This window comes from Bos indicus, chromosome 19 (assembly GCF_029378745.1).
Source record: "Bos indicus isolate NIAB-ARS_2022 breed Sahiwal x Tharparkar chromosome 19, NIAB-ARS_B.indTharparkar_mat_pri_1.0, whole genome shotgun sequence".
In the NCBI taxonomy this organism is placed as follows: Eukaryota; Metazoa; Chordata; class Mammalia; order Artiodactyla; family Bovidae; genus Bos; species Bos indicus.
Window position 1 is genome coordinate 58,373,572 of NC_091778.1, and position 17,981 is coordinate 58,391,552.

The following is a 17,981-nucleotide window of genomic DNA, read 5'->3' on the forward strand; positions in this document are numbered from 1 at the left end:
CCACTAGGGTTGACCACTCCCATTTTAAAGATGAGTTCTTGCCTGGAGAATCCCATGGACAGAGGAGGCTGGTGGGCTATAGTCCAGGGGGTAGCAAAGAGTCGGACCCAACTGAGCGACTGAGTCCACACACACAAAGCGTTAGTCCCTCACTGGTGTCTGACTCTGTGACCCACCAGGCTCCTCTGTCCATGGGGTTCTCCAGGCAAGAATACTGGAGTGGGTAGCCATTTCCTACTCCAGGGGATCTTCCTGACCCAGGGACAGAACCTGCGTCTCCTGAATTGGCAGGCGGATGCTTCACCACTGAGCCACCTGTGCTCAATAAATGCTTATTTCCACGTCCCACGAGAAACCGGAAAGAAGAGGCGGTGAAGTAGGATGCGCGCGGGAAGGTCCTTCTGTTGGCTCCCTTAATGACGATACTGTCTGCCCAAGGCCGGGTACCCTCGGGACTCAGGAGGCAGCGCTGGGTAGGGTAACCGCAGGCCGCCCTGACCGCGCTCCATCTCTGCACCTCTATGGCAAGTACCTCTGCTGCGGAGAGCTGACCGTGCTGCTGGCACAGGCCATCCCCCTGCACCAGCTGGCCACCAAGTACCGCGTGGCCTCCTTGCAGCGAGGCGTGGCCGACTATATGCGCGCGCACCTGGCGGGCGGCGCGGGCCCGGCGGTGGGCTGGTACCACTACGCGGTGAGCACCGGGGACGAGGCCCTGCGCCAGAGCTGCCTGCAGTTCCTGGCCTGGAACCTGTCGGCCGTGGCGGGGAGCGCCGAGTGGGGCGCCGTGAGCCCTGAGCTGCTGGCGCAGCTGCTTCCGCGCTCGGACCTCGTGCTGCAGGACGAGCTGGAGCTCTTCCAGGCGCTGGAGGCGTGGCTGGGCCGCGCGCGGCCGCCGCTGGCTGTGGCCGAGCGCGCGCTGCGCGCCATCCGTTACCCCATGATACCTGCGGCGCAGCTGTTTCAGCTTCAGGCGCGCTCGGCCGCCCTGGCGCGCCACGGCCCGGCGGTGGCCGACCTGCTCCTTCAGGCCTACCAGTTCCACGCCGCCTCGCCGCTGCACTACGCCAAGTTTTTCGACGTCAACGGTGCGCCATCCTGCCCCACAACTACCTCGCGCCTGCCTGCGGCGCCCCGTGGGTCATCAACAACCCAGCCCGCGACGATCGCAGCACCAGCTTCCAGACGCAGCTGGGCCCAAGCGGCCACGACTCGGGCCGCCGGGTCACCTGGAACGTGCTCTTCTCGCCACGCTGGCTGCCGGTAAGCCTGCGGCCTGTCTACGCGGACGCCACGGGCACAGCGCTGCCCCTCGCACGCCCCGAGGACGGCCGGCCCCGGCTGGTGGTCACGCCGGCCAGCAGCGGCGGCGACGCGGCGGGCGTGAGCTTCCAGAAGACCGTGCTGGTGGGGGCGCGCCACCACGGCCGCCTGCTGGTCCGCCACGCCTACAGCTTCCACCAGAGCAGCGAGGAGGCCGGTGACTTCCTGGCGCACGCCGACCTGCAGCGGCGCAACTCCGAGTACCTGGTGGAGAATGCCCTGCATCTCCACCTCATTGTCAAGCCCGTCTATCACACCCTCATCCGGACCCCCAAGTAGCCAGGCGGGCCGGGGCGGGGAGCTCAGCATCCCTGAGGCCTCTGGATCAGGAAAATAAAGGCCCAGTAGAACTTCACTTTCACTTTTCACTTTCATGCATTGGAGAAGGAAATGGCAACCCGCTCCAGTGTTCTTGCCTGGAGAATCCCAGGGACGGGGGAGCCTGATGGGCTGCCGTCATGGGGTTGCACAGAGTCAGACACGACTGAAGCGACTTAGCAGCAGCAGCAGCAGAGATGGCGCAGAGGGACCAGGATTGGCATGGCCAGTGGAGGTGTCTGTCCTGGCCCTCTGGGGGACCAGGCCCTAGCGGCCTGAGAGCTGGGTGGATAGAAGCCAGGTGGTGGGTGGTAGACCAGATGCCTGGTTTCAGCAGCTGCTTTGTCACTGACCTGAAAGGAAGGTTCCTGATGCTGTGTATGTGTGTGCTCAGCAGTGTTTCAGTCTTTGCCACCTCGTGTACTGTATGTAGCCTGGCAGGCTCCTCTGCCCGTGGAACTTTTCAGGCAAGAATACTGGAGGGCAATGCCCTTTCCTCCTGCAGGGGAATCTTCCCAACCCAGGAATCGAACCCGTGTCTCTTGCGTCTCCTGCATTGGCAAGTGGATTGTTTATCACCAGCACTACGTGGGAAGCCAGAGCTCTTGGTAGAATAAACCAGCGCTCGGAGCGGCAAGGGGGTGATTAAACCACCCAGTTCTGGGGGCAAAAACAGTCCAAGGAGGGCTCCACAGGTCAGGGACTCCCCATTGTTCATTACCTTTTCCCCAAGGGCCCCCGTCCCCACAGGGGACAGGGCAGGTAAAAGCATCGAGATGGTCAGGTGCACCTTGGGGGAGCTTTCTCACCTGAAACTGAGGGGCTCAGTTGAGCAGTTTCTGAGCCCTGGCTTCCTGGGGTGGGAGGGGTAAGCACAACCCTAAGTCTCTGACCTCTCCTGGGAGGGGGTCTGGGCAGAGACCTCAGAGTCCGGAGGAAAAACGCTTTCCCCCAGGAGTCTGTTGACTGGTGCTCTACAACCAGCCGGAGAAGAAGAGGGTGTGGTGGGAAGAGGGGACTTGGGTTGAATCTTAATCAGTGATGTGCTCGGTCGCTCAGCCGTGTCCGGCTCTTTGCAGCCCCGTGGACTGGAGCCCGCCAGTCCTCTACCCATGGGATTCCTCAGGCAAGAATCTGGAGTGGGTTTCCATTTCTTCCTCCAGGGGATCTTCCTGACCCAGGGATTGAACCCACATCTCTTGCATCTCCTGCATTGCAGGCAGGTTCTTTACCATTAGCACGACCCGAGGAAGGGAAGCCCAGTCTGTCAGGACCACCCCACCTTTCAGACAAGGTCTAGTTTCCGGAACAACCAACAAAACTCAAATGGGATTTTTATTGTTAACAAGCAGTTCTGGGGCAGGGGGAAGGTGGAAACAACTGCTGAGTAACAAAGCTAGATTCCTTTCCAGCCCCCAGCCACAGTAAGGGAAATGCCCGGCGGGCCCTTCCCCAGCCATCCAGCATGCCCTTGTCCCAGATGTGGGCCCAGGAGCCCTAATCCCATGAACAGTCCCTCCTTGCTCCACCCCCGCCCCACATTCCTCAGGCCAATCTGGTTGCAGATCTTAGAGAAGAGTTTCGGCAACAGGAGTCTGTGCCCAGGGAGCCCTGGGATCCAGGGCTGGGAAGCCAGGGAGCCCTGCCATCCAGGCCATGCCTCCTGGGCTCAGTTCCCCTTCCCGTTGGCACTGAAGGCACGGAAGTGTGGGGGCAGGCACCCCCATGGTTCCTGGGTCCCAGGGGCCCCAGCCTTCTGAGATCCCGAGCTCCTGATGCCAGGTCATCCCCATCTGCCCAGCCTCCGTCTCCCATTACTGCCACACCCCATCAAGCCTTGGCGGGCAGGAGGGCCGGTTCCGGGCAGGGCCCCTCAGTTGTGCCCAAAGTGCCCGTTTTTGTTTTGGGTGCTTGTGCCATAGGGCAGGCGGGGCATCCGAGCAACCCGTTCGGAAACATCCCCTGGGTTGGAGGGGGCAGCGACAGGGGAGGTGTCCTCGGGGCCTGCAACGGGAAGGGCCAGGAGCTCTGCTTTAAGGCATGCCTCTCCATGCCCCTCTCGTCACCCACAGTGGCTCTGAACTCCCTAGGGGCACCTTCCCTCCAGAGGCCAGTCCCACTAATAGTCTTCAGGAACCCAGTTTCCAGCAAGGGGCAGCTATAGGGGCAGGGAGTTCAACCAGTCTCCTCCCTGGCCTGGCCAAGGGCTCCCCTCTCCCCATTGCTATCCCCGCCCCCCGACACTTGCTGGGACTCACCCAAGCTCTGGCACGGAGGGAGTTTGACCTTGGCCATAGGCAGCGTGGTCTTTCCCAGGGGTCTGATGGTAGGGGTCAGGTGTCCAACCACTGGCATCCTCTGTTCTTCGGTGTGATTCTCCACAGGCCGGGGTCCAGCAACGTGCATCTTGGGGCGGGACAGCTGTGTTGGCTGGAGAGCCAGATGAGCTGGGAGCTGCGTGGGGATCTGATACAAGGAGATGTTGGGTTCAGTTGGGGGAAACTCCATGGAGAGTAGTGCACAGCTAGTGGTACCCTGGGGCCTCTGGAGGAGTCCAGCCTTCAGAACCCGGCAAGGAGGGGGCCCAGACACCCCCAGCTCCTGTCCCTCTAGGCTCACCCCTTGTCCTGTGACTTCAAAGGCCTGGGACCTCCGCTTCCTCTTTGCCTCCAGGGACTCCTCTCGTTTGTTTCTTGGGCTTTTCTCCTGGCCTTGCAGCGGGGGACAAGGGCCATCGCCATGACACTCGACTGCCCGGGATGGCGCCTCGCCTGTGCTGCTGGATAGGCTGTCCTCGCTGGCGGTGTGCTGGAGGGTGGGGCTGGGCGGCCGCTTGCAGGCCAGCGGTCCGGGCGGCCGCACGTCATCAGTCTGACCCTTCAAGTGCAGGGACAGGCTGCTCTGCTTTATGGTGGGTGCCAGCAGTTGGCGCCCCTTGGCCCCCAGGGCCTGCAAGTGGTGCCGGGCAGCCTTCCCGGCGATGCTCTTGGTGTCGGCTGCGGTCTCCTTCCTCCCTGCGGCGGGACAGAGGGGCACCCACCCCGGGATCAATGCCACGTTTCCCCGCCCCCGCTCCTGCACCTCCAACACCCCTTTCTCTGCTGCAGCTCACCCCAACTTGCAGTTTGAGAAACTTTGGGCAAGTTTCTGAGCCTTCTTTTCATCTGTAAACTGATGATGGTAAAACTAGCCTCAGTGGGTTGGGAAGATTTTTTTTTTTTTTTACCATGACACACGGCATACAGGATCTTAGTTCCCTGACTGGGGATCGAACTTTCACCCGCTGCAGTGGAAGTGCTGAGTCTTAACCACTGGACTGCCAGGGAAGTCCCAGGTTCTAAGGATGGATTGCTGAGATATGAGGGTCACCTGTGGCCACAGGGTAGGGAGGATTCGGACTCTATTTGCTATTACAATTATTTCCGAGTGGGAAGTGGAGGGGGCGTGACCCCAAGTACCATGTGTTCCCCATTCTGGTTTCCAATTGTGTCCCCTGCTCTGTGTGGACAGAGCAGGTGGTTACTCTTCTCTGGGTACTGGTGCCTCTCTTTCTAGAATGATGCCTGGGTGTGTTCAGCAGAGGAGAGGGAAGGAAGGGGCTTCGGCTGGGTGCGCTGAGCTATTGAGATCATGCCAGGCTCAGGCTGATGGGGTGTCGGGGGAGGCAGGGGACACACCTTTGTGGGACAAAGGGATCTCCGACAGATTCTCGATGCTTTCAGGGGAGGAGTTGATCTGGCCGTTCAGTCCGACCTGAGTGGTGGCCTGTGAGATGAATGGGTTGGGAAAAGAAGCCATTGGACCCAGCAGGAACCCTATGTCCTCAGAGGGCTGTTTTGGAAAAGTTCCATCCCAACCACTGGATGTCTCTTCTGGGTACTCCCACCCGTGGGGCCCACTGCTCACCTCCTGTGTCACCAGGTTGCCCCCCCGGATTGGGGGTGGGGTGGGCAGACAGAAGCCCTTCGCTTGCCAGGCCCGGGAGCTGGTCTTGAACGGGTGGTTGGCTTCACTGAGGTGGGCAGAGGAGGATGGGCAGCTGTTGCCCAGGCTGGTACCATGGGGGTCCCACTGCCACCCCTCCTGAGAACTGTTGCATTGTGGGAACGAGGACCCCAAAGTCCTGGCTCCAGACCTGTGCCCCCCTCCCCTCTTTCCTGCTCCATCCTCCCTGAAGCCAGGTCTGGGCTGGCATCTCTGAGACACGGCCTGGTGGCTCAGGCGGGCTGGATGGCTGGAAGTGGCCCTCAGCTCACCTCTCAGTGCCGAGCAGAGGGAGGAAGCTTCCGTGCTGGTGCGGGGACTCGGAGTTCGGCATCTTGACGCTCTCTAGGTCAGACTCCTCCGGGGTCGGCACAGTTCCTGGGGGGCTAATCTTGGGCAAGGCGCTGTCCTGGGGAGAGGAAAGGAGGGAGAGGGGAGTCGGAAGACTTGGTCTCGGACCGAGTAAACAGCCTGGGTGACACAGGCACACAGAGTGTCTGGGGCTGTAATCTGGGCTGGGAGCCCCAGAAGACAGGGGGGCTTGTGTTCTGAGTCCCCAGGGGCCAGCCGTGGTCTGCTAGGCATCCCCAGGGGCACTGCCTGGTGGCCTGGGCTCCTGGGAGGGCATCTGGGGCCCTTAGTGATATCTCAGATGGCCAACCCTGACCCTCAGACCCTGAATGGGGACACGTGTGGGAGAAGAACACCACGGGAGGGGAGCTTGGCGAGGCTCTGTGTCGGATAAGGAGGAGGTGTCAGCTTTCTGGGGACCAGCCAGCCCAGTCCCGAGGCCACCCTACTTGCTGGAAGGCGCCGCCTTGGGCATCAGCCCTGCCCCTAGCACAGGGGCGCATGGTGCGGCCCGGGCGCCCACCTGCAGGGCCCGAGAGGCCAGGCGGTCCATCATGGTGGCACGCTCCAGGTTGCCCTCCTCATGCTCCCGCAGGTACACTTCGTACAGCTCCTTCAGATGCTGCGGCACGGCCAGGTTGCAGTCTGCGGTGGGGGAGCAGAGAGGCAGGGCTCAGTGCGCGCTCTCGGGCCCTTAGCGGGTCGGACTCGCGGGGTAGGTAGCGCGGGGACCCTACCCTGGATGAGCTGCCGCTGGGCGCGGATGATCTCCTCGCAGAGGCCGAGGCGCTGCTCCAGGCGGCGCAGGGCCTCGCGGCGGTGGCGGAGCGCGCCGTCGCGGAGCAGGGCTTGCGACTGCATCTCGGCCTTCTCCAGCTCCAGCTCGTGCACGCGGCAGAGCAGGCCGAGCGCCTCGCGCTGCTGCTCCGAGCTGACGCGCCGCGGCAGCGTCTCCTCCAGGCGGCGGCCCCGCGCGCGCAGCTCTCGGCACCGCTGCTCCAGCGCCAGCTGGGGAGCCGAGCGGGCCGTCAGCACCAGGTGGCTGATGAGGGGCCGCCCGCGCCCGCCGCTGAGCGGGTCCTCGCCCCTCCAAGCCCCCGGATGCTGTGCGGCCGGCTGAAGCCCCACTTCGAGGCCTGCTTTTCGAAGTAGTGTCTTGAACTCTGCACCCGGGGACTGCTCCTGAGTGACCCCTCTGTGCCCACTTATTGCAACCCATCCCTGAAACAGGCTGGGTGCAGTAAAGTCGCTCAGTTCTGTTCAACTCTTTGCGACCCCATGGACCGCAGCCCGCCAGGCTCCTTCTTCCATGGGATTCTCCAGGCGAGGACATTGGAGTGGGCTGCCATTTCCTTCTCCAAAGGATCTTCCCGACCCAGGGATGGAACCTCAGTCTCCCGCATTGGTGGCCAGACTCTTTACCATCTGAGCCACCAGGGAATCCAGGAAAATGAGCTCCGTGGACCAGCTCAACTGCAGCCCATCTCATGCCCTCTGGACTGGTGGACCCTGAAGCCCCCTGGTATGGCTATGCTCCAGAACAGAGAAGGGAGATCTGGAAAATCCTCATTAAAATGTTGGCTAACAGTTTTCTGAGTCTTTAATGTGTGAAAGGATTTATTTACTCTTCTCATCAACCCCACTAGGGTTGACCATTCCCATTTTAAAGATGAGTTCTTGCCTGGAGAATCCCATGGACAGAGGAGGCTGGTGGGCTATAGTCCAGGGGGTAACAAAGAGTCGGACCCAACTGAGCGACTGAGTCCACACACACAAAGCGTTAGTCCCTCACTGGTGTCTGACTCTGTGACCCGCCAGGCTCCTCTGTCCATGGGGTTCTCCAGGAAAGAATACTGGAGTGGGTAGCCATTTCCTACTCCAGGGGATCTTCCCGACCCAGGGATCGAAGTGGCATCTCCTGCATTGCAGGTGGATTCTTTACCATCTGAGCCACGAGCGAAGTTCTCAGATGAGAAAGAGAGACTCAAAGTCACAGGGGATTTGTGGCCTGAGAGCCCAGGTTTCACTCCTCCCACAAGCTTCCCCCAGCCCCTTCCTGCTGAGTCTCTCAACCCCCTTTCCCAGACCCAGAGCCCCAGGCACCTTCTGCTTTCGCAGCTTCTTCTGCTCAGTCATCAAGGTAGCGATGCTTTCGCGGGCAGACACCACCTCGGCGGGCTCCTCGATGTCTGGCTGGTTGTCACCGGTGTCCGAGTCCTTCCTGGTGTCATCCTTAGTGAAGGACTCCTTCCGACGCTCCTCCCGCCACTTGAGTGCCCGGCGTGACTTCTCATGCTTCCAGCTGCCACAGCCCCAACCCCAAAGGAGACGGGGGATTCAGGCCATGGAGGGTTGGGGGGCATAAGGTGCGGCTCCAGCTCCCGGCTCCCATCCCAGGCCAGCTGTGCTTACCTGGCAATGGTGAGCAGGTGGTGGGAGGTGTCCACCTCCAGCTCCATGCCGCGGTTCTCCAGCTCCAGCAGGCGTCTCCGTGTGTCCATTTGCTCCTGGAAGGTGCTGATCAGCTGCTCACGAAGGTGTTCCATTGCAGCCTGTTCGCCCTGCCCGCTGTGCAGCTGGACCTCGGCTGCCCGTTGAATGGGAGATGGGAGAGGTCAGCGGAGGAGGAAAGGTCAGCCCAGGAAAGTCTGGGTCCGCCTGGGCCCTCCCCCCCTCTTTCTCCCCAAAAGACTTCTGTGCAACCACCTCCTCCAGGAAGACCTCCTAGATTACCCCCTCCCACATTCCACCTTCCACATTGTCTTCAGGCAGTGACCCAAAGGTGACTCCCAGCTCCCTGTATGAACTGGGCTTCCACCAGCCTTTAGAGTGCCTTTCTGTCACCTAGTAAAAGGCACCCCTTAGACACTTTACTGCCATGTGCTGCAAGATCACCAAAGCAAGTACAGAAAATCTGTAAGGGAACCGTATCCCTCCTGGCGATGCCAGGCCCAGTCTGACAGCCCTCACTGCAGTCCCCAGAGTGAAGCCCCCACACAGCTAAATGCCCAGGTGACTCTCACTCTGATACCACCGAATCCTCGGGTGAGGTCTCTGAGGCAGAGATCACGATTCTCTTTGACAGCTGAAGGACGGGTGGCTTAAAGGCTACTCAGCCAGAAAGAGCCCAAGTCCGGCTTTGAAGCCAGCACTGTCTGACCGCAGAGCACCCTGAGGGGCATCGGGAGACGGGTTCTGGCTCACAGAGACCCACGCACGCACCCTGGATGTGGCGGATGTCGCCCCGCCCCAGCTGGGCTCGGTCCGGGCTCCGCCCACCCCGCTCCTCGATCTTGCGCTTGAGCCTCTGGATCTCGCCCCGCAGGTCAGCAATGATGTTCGTGTACTGGGCGATGTGGTAGGAGACGCTTAGCAGGTTCCGCTTCACCTGGGGAGGGGGCGGGGTACAGTCACCTGGGGGCCAGGGCCTGCCAGTGGGGACCCTCTTTTTCTGCTGGTTGACAGTAATGACCTCCTCGCCTCCAACCCTGTTCTATGCTCTGCTTAGTCACTCAGCTGTGCCTGACTCTCTGTGACCCCATGGACTGTAGCCTGGCGGGCTCCTCTGTCCATGGGATTCTCCAGGCAAGAATACTGGAGTGGGTGCCATGCCCTCCTCCAGGGGATCTTCAACCCAGGGATTGAACCCAGGTCTCCTGCATTGCAGGCGGATTCTTTACCACCTGAGCTACCAGGGAAGCCCTGCCTCCGACCCTACAACCTATCAAACTACATGCCCCCACCAGAGGCATACTCCTAAAATTATGTGCCACCCCCCAGCCCCCAAGCCCCGGCTCTCTGTGCCACTCAACCTTCATTGGCTCCCTACTGCTGGGAGAATGTCCTGATTCCTTCATTTGGTGTTGAAGGCACACTGCTCTCTCTAGTTTCATCTGGCTCACTGCTCCAGTGGAGGAAGCATTCTCCTCACCCCACCTCTGCCGCCAACACCACCTCCTCCCTGCCTTAGGAGCCTCTGTCCTCACTGCTCCCTCCCTTCTGGAGTCTCCTCTTCACCCTTCAGATTCCCACTCACGGTCTCTAAAGAGGTCCGTGGGATCCCACTGGCCTCCCTGCTGTTGGCGTGACTGCTATTAATAATATTCTGAACTATCAATTCGCTCTTTTAAGGGTCTCTTCCCACCATTAAGTTACTTAATGGAGAGAGTAGAGATAAAGCTTCCAGCTCCTGACACAGTAGCTGGAAAACTGCTGTGTTAGGAGAATGTTGGTTAGGTTCTTAGACTCTTCACATGGGTGGGCCCAGATGACCTCATAGATAGCCAGGATTCTAACACACTGATCAGAAAATGTAGGGAAACCTTGAAAACTGGGCAGAGCTCAGTGCCCTTCCTCCCCAGCCGGGAAGCCGCTTAGCTCCCTTCAGCCTCACTGTCCTCGGCTGTAAGATGAGGACAGAAATAACGCCTGCCTGAACTGATAAAGGGCCCACAGTATAAGTGCTCAGTAACAGTCACTATTGGAACTGTCGGGGTTAGGGCCTTCGGAGGAGTAAAGGTCTGAACGAGCATCTTTTAAGATGAAAACAGAAGATGGAAGGGGATGGTGGGGCTCGGGGCACAGACCTTGGGGATGAGCACAGACTTTGAGCAAGAGGAGGACCGGGACTTCCCTGGAGGTCCGATGGTTAAGAGTCTGCCTGCCGATGCAGGGGACATGGGTTTGGTGTCTGGTCTGGGAAGATCTCACACGCCACGGGGCAACTAAGCCCATAAGCCACCCTTACTGAGCCCACATGCCCCAGAGCCCACGTCGCACAAGAGAATCCACCACAGTCGCCACAACTAGAGAGGAGCCCCCAGTTCGCCGCAACCAGAGAAACCCCACACATAGCAACAAAGACTGACCGTGGCCAAATAAAGTTTGAAAAGAGAAGGAGCCCCTCAGAAGCTGTGGGCTTCCTGGCAAGCCACAGGGGGCCAGATCAGTGGCGGCTCAGTCCAGTGTGTGTGTTCGGGGGGCTGGGGGTGGCAGGCCTTGGAGTCAGTCAGGGGGCTTGAATCTTGGCCCAGAAGGGCAGATCCTGGGGGCACAGAGCAGGGGCCCCTCACCCGGGTCTTGATGCTCTTGGCCCGGCCGGCGTAGGTCAGGGTGTTCCGGGACTCCTCGAAGGCGCTGCTCGCTGGGCTGATGTGGGCGATCATCACGGTGCGGCTGTTTCCCCCCAGGGAGTCCTGGACGGGCCGGGGGCGGGCGGCGGTCAGCAGGGGGCTGCCTCCCTGGACCCTGCTTCCCGCTCGTGACGCCCTCGTGGCGTGTGTGTGCATCTCTCTCTCACACACTCACAGGTGCTGGTGCCGAGCACCCCATGGGCCCTCCCGCCCCCTCTGCCGCCTCCCCGCTTCTTCCCTCTCCGTTTCTTCTCCAAAGCTCATGTTAGAAAATTTCCAGCATCTGAGTCAGGGCCTCCCAGCTCTCCTCCTCCCCCGCTCATATACATGAGGACGAGGAAAGGTTGGCTGGAACCAGAGCGGGAGGAGCTCTGAGGGGTCCTGGGCTTCTCCGCCATCTCCTCGGGCCATCCAGGTCACCCCGTCTGCTGACGGCGGAAGGTGCCATTGTCTTGGCTGGAGCGAGGCTGGTGATGGAGTGAACTGGGCCTGTGGCCACTGCCTCCCTTGTCCCGGGCTTAGCCCTGCCCTCTTCAACGGAGAGAGTGTGCGGGGCTACAGGGGCCTGGGGGCAAAGCCCTTGGGCGTGGCAGTGACCAGCTGAGCAACTTCAAGCAAGCTCCTTCACCTCCCTAACCCTCAGCTCCCTCCGGTTTCTAGGTGGCAGGAGCCGGCTCTCGCACCCCCAGCCTGCAGGTGCAGTGATGCTGGCGGGCTGATGCCCGGCGTTAGGTCACCTGCAGCTCTGCCATCAGCCCAGCCAGACCTCTGCTGGGGCCCTCCATCCAGCACTTACTGGCGGGAGCCTTTGGGGAGGTTACTTAGCCTCTTGGTGCCTCGGTGTCCTCGTCTGCAAATGGGATTAACGACCCCCTAACTCAGATACGCTACCCGATAAAAGGAACTGAGGAGAATTCCCTGGCCATCTGGTGGTTAGAACTCCATGCTTTCACTACTGAGGGCCCAGGGTTCAGTCCCTGGTCGGGAAATTAAGATCCCACAAATCATGCAGAATGGCTCCCTCCTCTCCAAAAAGGAACTGGGTGTGGCGAGGTGAAGCAGTCCATTCAGAGACCAGCCAGGAGTGCGCCCCCCACCCCACAACAGCAGCCTCTGGGAGCCACGAGACTGACTGTCCACCTGAACCCCCAAATCCAGATGACTCCCAGTTCCCTCAAATCCACAGCCCTGGGTGGGAGGGGGGCGGTCAGATGCTCAGATGCAACCTCTTTTCCTCCCCGCTGTTCGCAAACAGGGGCCGGCGAGCGCGTGCTCAGTCGCTTCAGCCATGTCCGACTCTTCTAGACCCCGTGGACTGGCTCCTTTGTCCATGGGATTCTCCAGGCAAGAGTACTGGCGTGGGTTGCCATGCCCTCCTCCAGGGGATCTTCCTGACCCAGGAATCAAACCCCCATCTCCTGCATTGCAGGCAGATTTTTTTTTACCCCCTCAGCCACCCGGAAACCCCTAACACACAGGACACCCAGTTTAGATCTGAAATTTGGATGAGTGAGCTTTTTTTAAAGTATAAGTATGTCTCAAAGATGGCATGGGACATACATACTGATACCCAAACCAGATTTCGTTATTTATCCGTTATTTATTCACATGCAGCTGGACATCCTGTATTTCTCTCTGTGCAGCTGGCAGCCCCACCCCGGTGCCCAGGGCCCAGGCCCGGTGGCAGCTGGTACCTTCAGGAGGCGGGTGAGCTTGCTGTCGCGATAGTTGACGTACTTGTTGGTGGCCTTGTCGCTGAGCGCATTGATGCAGTTGCCCAGGGCCAGCAGCGAGCGGTTGATGTGGGCCCCCTCTTTCATGCGCTGCCCACGGTTCTGCGTCTGGGGGCGCGAGCAGCAGGTATGACTCCCCACCCCAGGCCATCCTGGGTTGTAAACCCTCTCCCCATCCCCCAGGGCTCTGCAAGGAAGAGACGCTGAGGACCTGGTCTGCCCTCTGCCCAGGGAGGGCATTCCAGAAGGTCAGAGAACAAGAAGGTCTCTGGACAAGAGTGGGGCTTCCTAGGCGGGTGCTAGTGGTAAAGAACCTGCCTGGCAATGCAGGAGACACAGGAAACGCCGGTTCGATCCCTGGGTCTAGGAGATTCTCTGGAGGAGGGCGTGGCAACCCACTCCAATACTCTTGCCTAGAAAATCTCATGGACAGAGGAGCCTGGCGGGCTGCACTCCATGGGGTCACAGAGTTGGACACGACCAAAGCAACTGAGCACGCAAGCTGGACAAGAGCAGGGGACAGGACGCTCCCACGGAGGGCTGAGAGCCTGGCTCTTCATCTGCCTGGGGACTGACCCGCTGGCACAGTTAAGGGCAGCGCCGAGGGCGAGATGGCGGGAGGTCGCGACTTCCCAGGCAGCTCAGCTGGGAGCCCTCACGGCTGTGGGCTCCCGGCTCTAGAGAGAGAGCCAGGCTCCAGAGGGGAAGGATGGAAGTTTGCGTGTATGTGGGGAAGGGTGTGTGAGCGTGTGTGAGTTGCATGTGTACATGTGACAGCGTGTATATGTGTATAAGAAGGTGTGTGAGGAACCCCCTGGGGTTCCAGGGTCTAAGACTCCACGCTCCCAATGCAGGGGGCCTGCGTTCGATCCCTGGTTAGGGAACTAGGTCCCACATCCACAGCTAAGAGTTTGAATGCTGCAACTAAAGATTCCATGTGCCATTACTAAGACCCGAAGCAGCCGATACATAAATAAATAATAAGTAAATATTTTAAAAAAAGGAAACCTGTGCATTAGGAAATGCATGAATTTGTGCATGAATGGATGTAAGAGCAGGACAGGACCAAGTCCCAGGAGGCTCTGCCACCCTTGGGAGACATCTCTGCCCAGCCTGGTGAAGCTGGGATCGGGTGGCTGCAGGGCACACCCTCTCCCCACTGGCTGCTCCCCGCCCCCTTCCTCCAGGAAGCCCTCAGGCCTTTATGGAAAGAAAATGTGTTTCTCCCACTCCACCCTGTGGAAACCAACCCCACGTGTTCCAACATGAAACCCTTGTTGCTTCTCCCTGGTGCTTGCGTTTGCCTCAGTGCTAATGGTGAGATGCCCATGGATTCAGGCGACCACGAAACTTCTGAATTTGCCCACAAGAGGGGGCCAGGGTGGCAGGGCTGGGCAAACGGCGATGGGGAGGGACGAACACTGACAAGTGGGTGGCAGGCTCTTTTCTCTCCCTGATGTGGTGGGCAGGGTCCCCTCCCTCAGGGGACATTGTCTCCCCGGGGCGCCAGCTCCTCACCGGGCCCGTTCATTCTCCTGGCTGTTTCCCCAGGTCCTCTGGGACACACACTGTTTTCTTCCCTGGAGAGACCCTCACACTCCCAGGCCCCTTCCCACAAAACAGCCCCTTGGCGGGGGGGGGGATCTCCCTGGGGTACCCTAACCCAGCCAATCCTTTCTGTCCTCTGTGACATCCCTCAGTGCCCGCCCCTCTGGAGCACCCCCCACTCCCGCCCTCCCTGAGACAGTCCCCACTCCACCCCTTGGGGAGCGGGGTGGGCCAGCCTCCCTGCCCCGCACCCCCAAGCTCTGCCCCCAGCCCCGGGGGGAGCCGGCCTCACCTGGGAGGCCCGCTCAGAGCCAGCCAGGTCGATCATGAAGAGTCGGCCCTGCCGCACCTCCTGCAGGACGTCCCTGACCCGGCTGCGCTGGCGCACGGCCACCTGGAGCACGGCGTGGGAGCGCGAGGACGTCTGGTTGGCGGCTGTGGGCTCCTGGGTCCTCTGCCGGTTCCCCCTCATCAGCAGCTGCATGATCTGGGTGGGCAGGGCAGAGCAGGGAGGCCACTCCTGGGGGCCCGTGGGGATGCTCCCCAGTCCTGCCTCTGCGAGGTTGGGAAGGGGCCCAAGGCAGGGCTGGGTCAGCCGCCCGTGTGCTGTGGGGGCCGAGTGTTCAGGGCCTGTCTGTCAACTGGGAGGCTGGGTGCCTGGCCGGTCCCCAGGGTCGGCGTGGCCGGGGGCGTGTCATCCAGGGTCCTCTGTGTCTGCCCCAGCTCCAGCCACCTGAACTGCAGTGGCTCCCTGGTTGCAGAGCCCTGCCGCCTCTGGTCATACCCCCACACACAGAGATTAGTGTCCTCCACTACCCGACTGGCTGCACAAGACTCGCCTCTTTGGCATTGATGGTGGAGACCTCAGTGATTCCAGCCACCTGGATCACTCCCTTGGAGTCTTCCCTCAGCTCCAGGTACCCCAGGGAAGGGTTCAGCAGGTCCCGGATCATCTCATTGTAGATCTGATGGGACCGGTTGGGAGGGGCAGGGGACAGACGTTAACGGGAGACCAAGAGCAGGAGGCTCAGGCAACAGCCGGGCTCTCCATCCCTCCCGAGAGCTCCAGGCTCCTCTCAGGGAAACCCTGGGTTAAGGAGATGGACCCCTTCCTTCCTTCCTATGGGGTGGGCATAAGGGGGCTTCAGCATCCAGGGGGGAAATACTGGGCTGCCAGAGCCAACGGTACAGAAGGTAGCAGGCCGGCCGGGCACCAGGCAGAGGATAGGACCTAACCCATGGCCAAGCCCTGGTGGTTGCTAGGCAACCCTTATGGTACCTTCACCCAGCCTCCCTAGCCACGGCCATCGAAGTGCATTTTGCTGTCTAAGTCAACATGATGCTGGCTGGAGCAGGTGCTGGCAGCAATGCCTCGCTGCCCCTCCTGAGCTGTCACCCAGGAGATTATCAGCTTCCAGAGGGAGCCAGGGAGGCCAGGAGCCAGATGGAGCCTAGCCCAGTGGCTCTCCCGCCGCTTCTGGCCTCTGTGGGCCCCCACCCACACTGATCTGCTATTGCCTAGTGATAGCACTCCCACAGGTGGGCATCGGGGGCTATGTCAAGGTGGAGAAGGCTGGCAGGTCTAAGCCTGTCTGTGTATGTAACATTCTCACCTGTACCTACATATACAGAGTGCCTACAGGTAGCCTGGCAAAGCAAACAGGGTTGGCTCAGTCGTGTCCGACTCTCTGAGACCCCATGCACTGTAGCCCACCAGGCTCCTCTGTCCATGGGATTCTCCAGACAAGAATGGAGTGGGTTGCCATTTCCTTCTCCAGGGGATCTTCCCAAGCCTGGGTCTCCTGCATTGCAGGCAGATTCTTTACCATCTGAGCCACCAGGGAAGTGGAGGAGTGGGTCCAGAGGATGGCCTCTGGGAGGCTGGCTGAGGTCTGTGTGCAGTGACCAGGTAGCTTTGGAGTAGCCAAGTGGGCAGGGCCCGGCTCTAAAGCCGCAGGGTCCTGAGTCTGAATTCCTGTTCCCCCACTTACTGTGTGACCGCGGAACTGTGGCTATCTAGTTGCCTAACCTCTCTGAGTTTTTATAAAGTCAGGCCGACCACATGCACGTGTGAGAGCAGCCGTGACGAGCGCCCCCAGGAAACTGCCCCCTGACCTGACCCCTGGGAGGTAAACCAGCCCGGGCCTGTGGACCTCCTGGCCCAAGCCCACAGGACGGGGTGGGCCGAGGGCTCACCTCCAGGTAGGACATGGACACCTCGTATTCCATGTCATCGCTGGTCTCCTCGATGGCACGGAAGAGGTCGTTGAGGGTCCGAACGTAGATGCCGGGCTCGTGGTCTGTGCCCAGCATGGTGTAGGTTTTCCCGCAGCCTGGGGCAGAGCAGGGTGGGTGGGTGAGCAGGATGGAGACTGGGAGCACGGGGGCCCCTGGCAAACCTGGGGGTGTCCTCAAGGCTGGAGCCTCCCAGGTGGCCGGGAGGTGGGATAGGGGGAGAAGATGGCATCCTTGGCTGGGGGTGGGGCTCTGGGTCTAAAGGGCTCTGGGAGAGGGCAGTTTCAATCGGCCATGTCCTTGATTCCTGCTGCGGCCTGGGCCAGACAAGCTCTGAGGTAGAGGGTGAGGAGCTTGATTCTTGGGGGCACTCGCCCTCACCTGTGGGGCCATAGGCAAAGACAGTGGCATTGTAGCCTGAGATGACGCCTTCGATGAGGCTCTTGGTGGTGGCCTGATACACCATCTCCTGTAGGAAAGAGGAGATCCATCAGGGCCCTGGGCACAGCCAGGGCAGAGCACACGGGCCCACGGGCTCACCCTGATGCCCAAGAGGCAGTTTCATCCTTGGAGCCCTCGGGCCCTGAGATGTGGGTGTGGGAAGGGGGATGGCTGTCTCTGCTTTCCCCCCATGGGTCGGGGGGGCAGGGAATGCCAGCCTGCAAGAGTGCTCAGGACACCTGAGACCCTCCCCACCAACAGCTGGCTCCCAGCCCCCAGCCCAGAGGACGCCTCACACCTGCTCCTTGGAGCATCCACGGATGGGTGAGATGGGGGTCCCTGGGAGGGTGTCAGCTTCCCTGAGGTGCCCCTCCCAGCACCAGATGGGCTTCAAGCACCTTCCTGCAGCTCCCCTAGGGGCCACCTGTGGGGAGTGCTGTGTGGGTCCCTGTGGAGGGTGGCATTTGTGTGCTGACCGTGGTGTGTCCACGCAGACGGCTCTGTATGCGCCATGCAGGCTCACCCATGCGTGTGTATGTGGGGATGCGGCAGGGAGAGAGTGAGTGATGGAGGGTCTCCTGGGGCTCGGTGCCAGGGTCCCCTAAGGGCTCCCTCTCAAGTCAGTCAGAGGGCAGAGAGGGGATCCCGTGTGTCCCCAGGCCCAGGCGCCCCCTCACCTGGGTGGCAGTGAAGTCAAAGGCCACGTCGAACAGGTAGGACTTCTCCCGGGAGCGGTGCGCCCGTAGGATGTCATCGGGATCCTCCATTGGGTCCATAAGAACCACCATCTGCAAAGGTCCCAAGGGGAGGCGAGCAGTCACCCAGGAGCCCCAGGCCCACCCCAATGTCCACACTGACCACTGACCTTAAGGAGTGGGAGGGGCCGGATGAGAGAGGGATGGCGTCTGGGAGCGCC

At 60.7% G+C, this 17,981-nt stretch overlaps 1 protein-coding gene and 1 pseudogene across 4 annotated transcripts in view; one reads left to right on the top strand and one right to left on the bottom strand.

Annotated features, from left to right (window-relative positions):
- The window catches only part of KIF19 (kinesin family member 19), a 40,797-nt gene that overhangs the window by 4,671 nt on the left and 18,145 nt on the right, over window positions 1–17,981 (bottom strand). The window contains exons 3-20 of one of the 4 annotated variants that reach the window (XM_070774147.1): window positions 17,743–17,853; window positions 17,006–17,093; window positions 16,586–16,722; window positions 15,229–15,354; window positions 14,682–14,876; window positions 12,803–12,949; window positions 11,049–11,171; window positions 9,199–9,364; window positions 8,389–8,563; window positions 8,080–8,278; window positions 6,714–6,984; window positions 6,500–6,621; window positions 5,898–6,034; window positions 5,548–5,653; window positions 5,319–5,406; window positions 4,261–4,655; window positions 3,900–4,107; window positions 2,959–3,645 (exon numbers count right to left, since the gene is read on the bottom strand). In XM_070774147.1, the coding sequence (XP_070630248.1) occupies window positions 3,515–3,645; window positions 3,900–4,107; window positions 4,261–4,655; window positions 5,319–5,406; window positions 5,548–5,653; window positions 5,898–6,034; window positions 6,500–6,621; window positions 6,714–6,984; window positions 8,080–8,278; window positions 8,389–8,563; window positions 9,199–9,364; window positions 11,049–11,171; window positions 12,803–12,949; window positions 14,682–14,876; window positions 15,229–15,354; window positions 16,586–16,722; window positions 17,006–17,093; window positions 17,743–17,853 (2,925 nt within the window). In that variant the 3' untranslated portion in view covers window positions 2,959–3,514. Of the gene's footprint in view, window positions 1–2,958; window positions 3,646–3,899; window positions 4,108–4,260; window positions 4,656–5,318; window positions 5,407–5,547; window positions 5,654–5,897; window positions 6,035–6,499; window positions 6,622–6,713; window positions 6,985–8,079; window positions 8,279–8,388; window positions 8,564–9,198; window positions 9,365–11,048; window positions 11,172–12,802; window positions 12,950–14,681; window positions 14,877–15,228; window positions 15,355–16,585; window positions 16,723–17,005; window positions 17,094–17,742; window positions 17,854–17,981 lie in introns of those variants that run through there. The other 3 variants (XM_070774149.1, XM_070774148.1, XM_070774150.1) reach the window with 3 other exon arrangements.
- Window positions 314–2,020, top strand: LOC139177651 (BTB/POZ domain-containing protein 17 pseudogene; annotated as a pseudogene).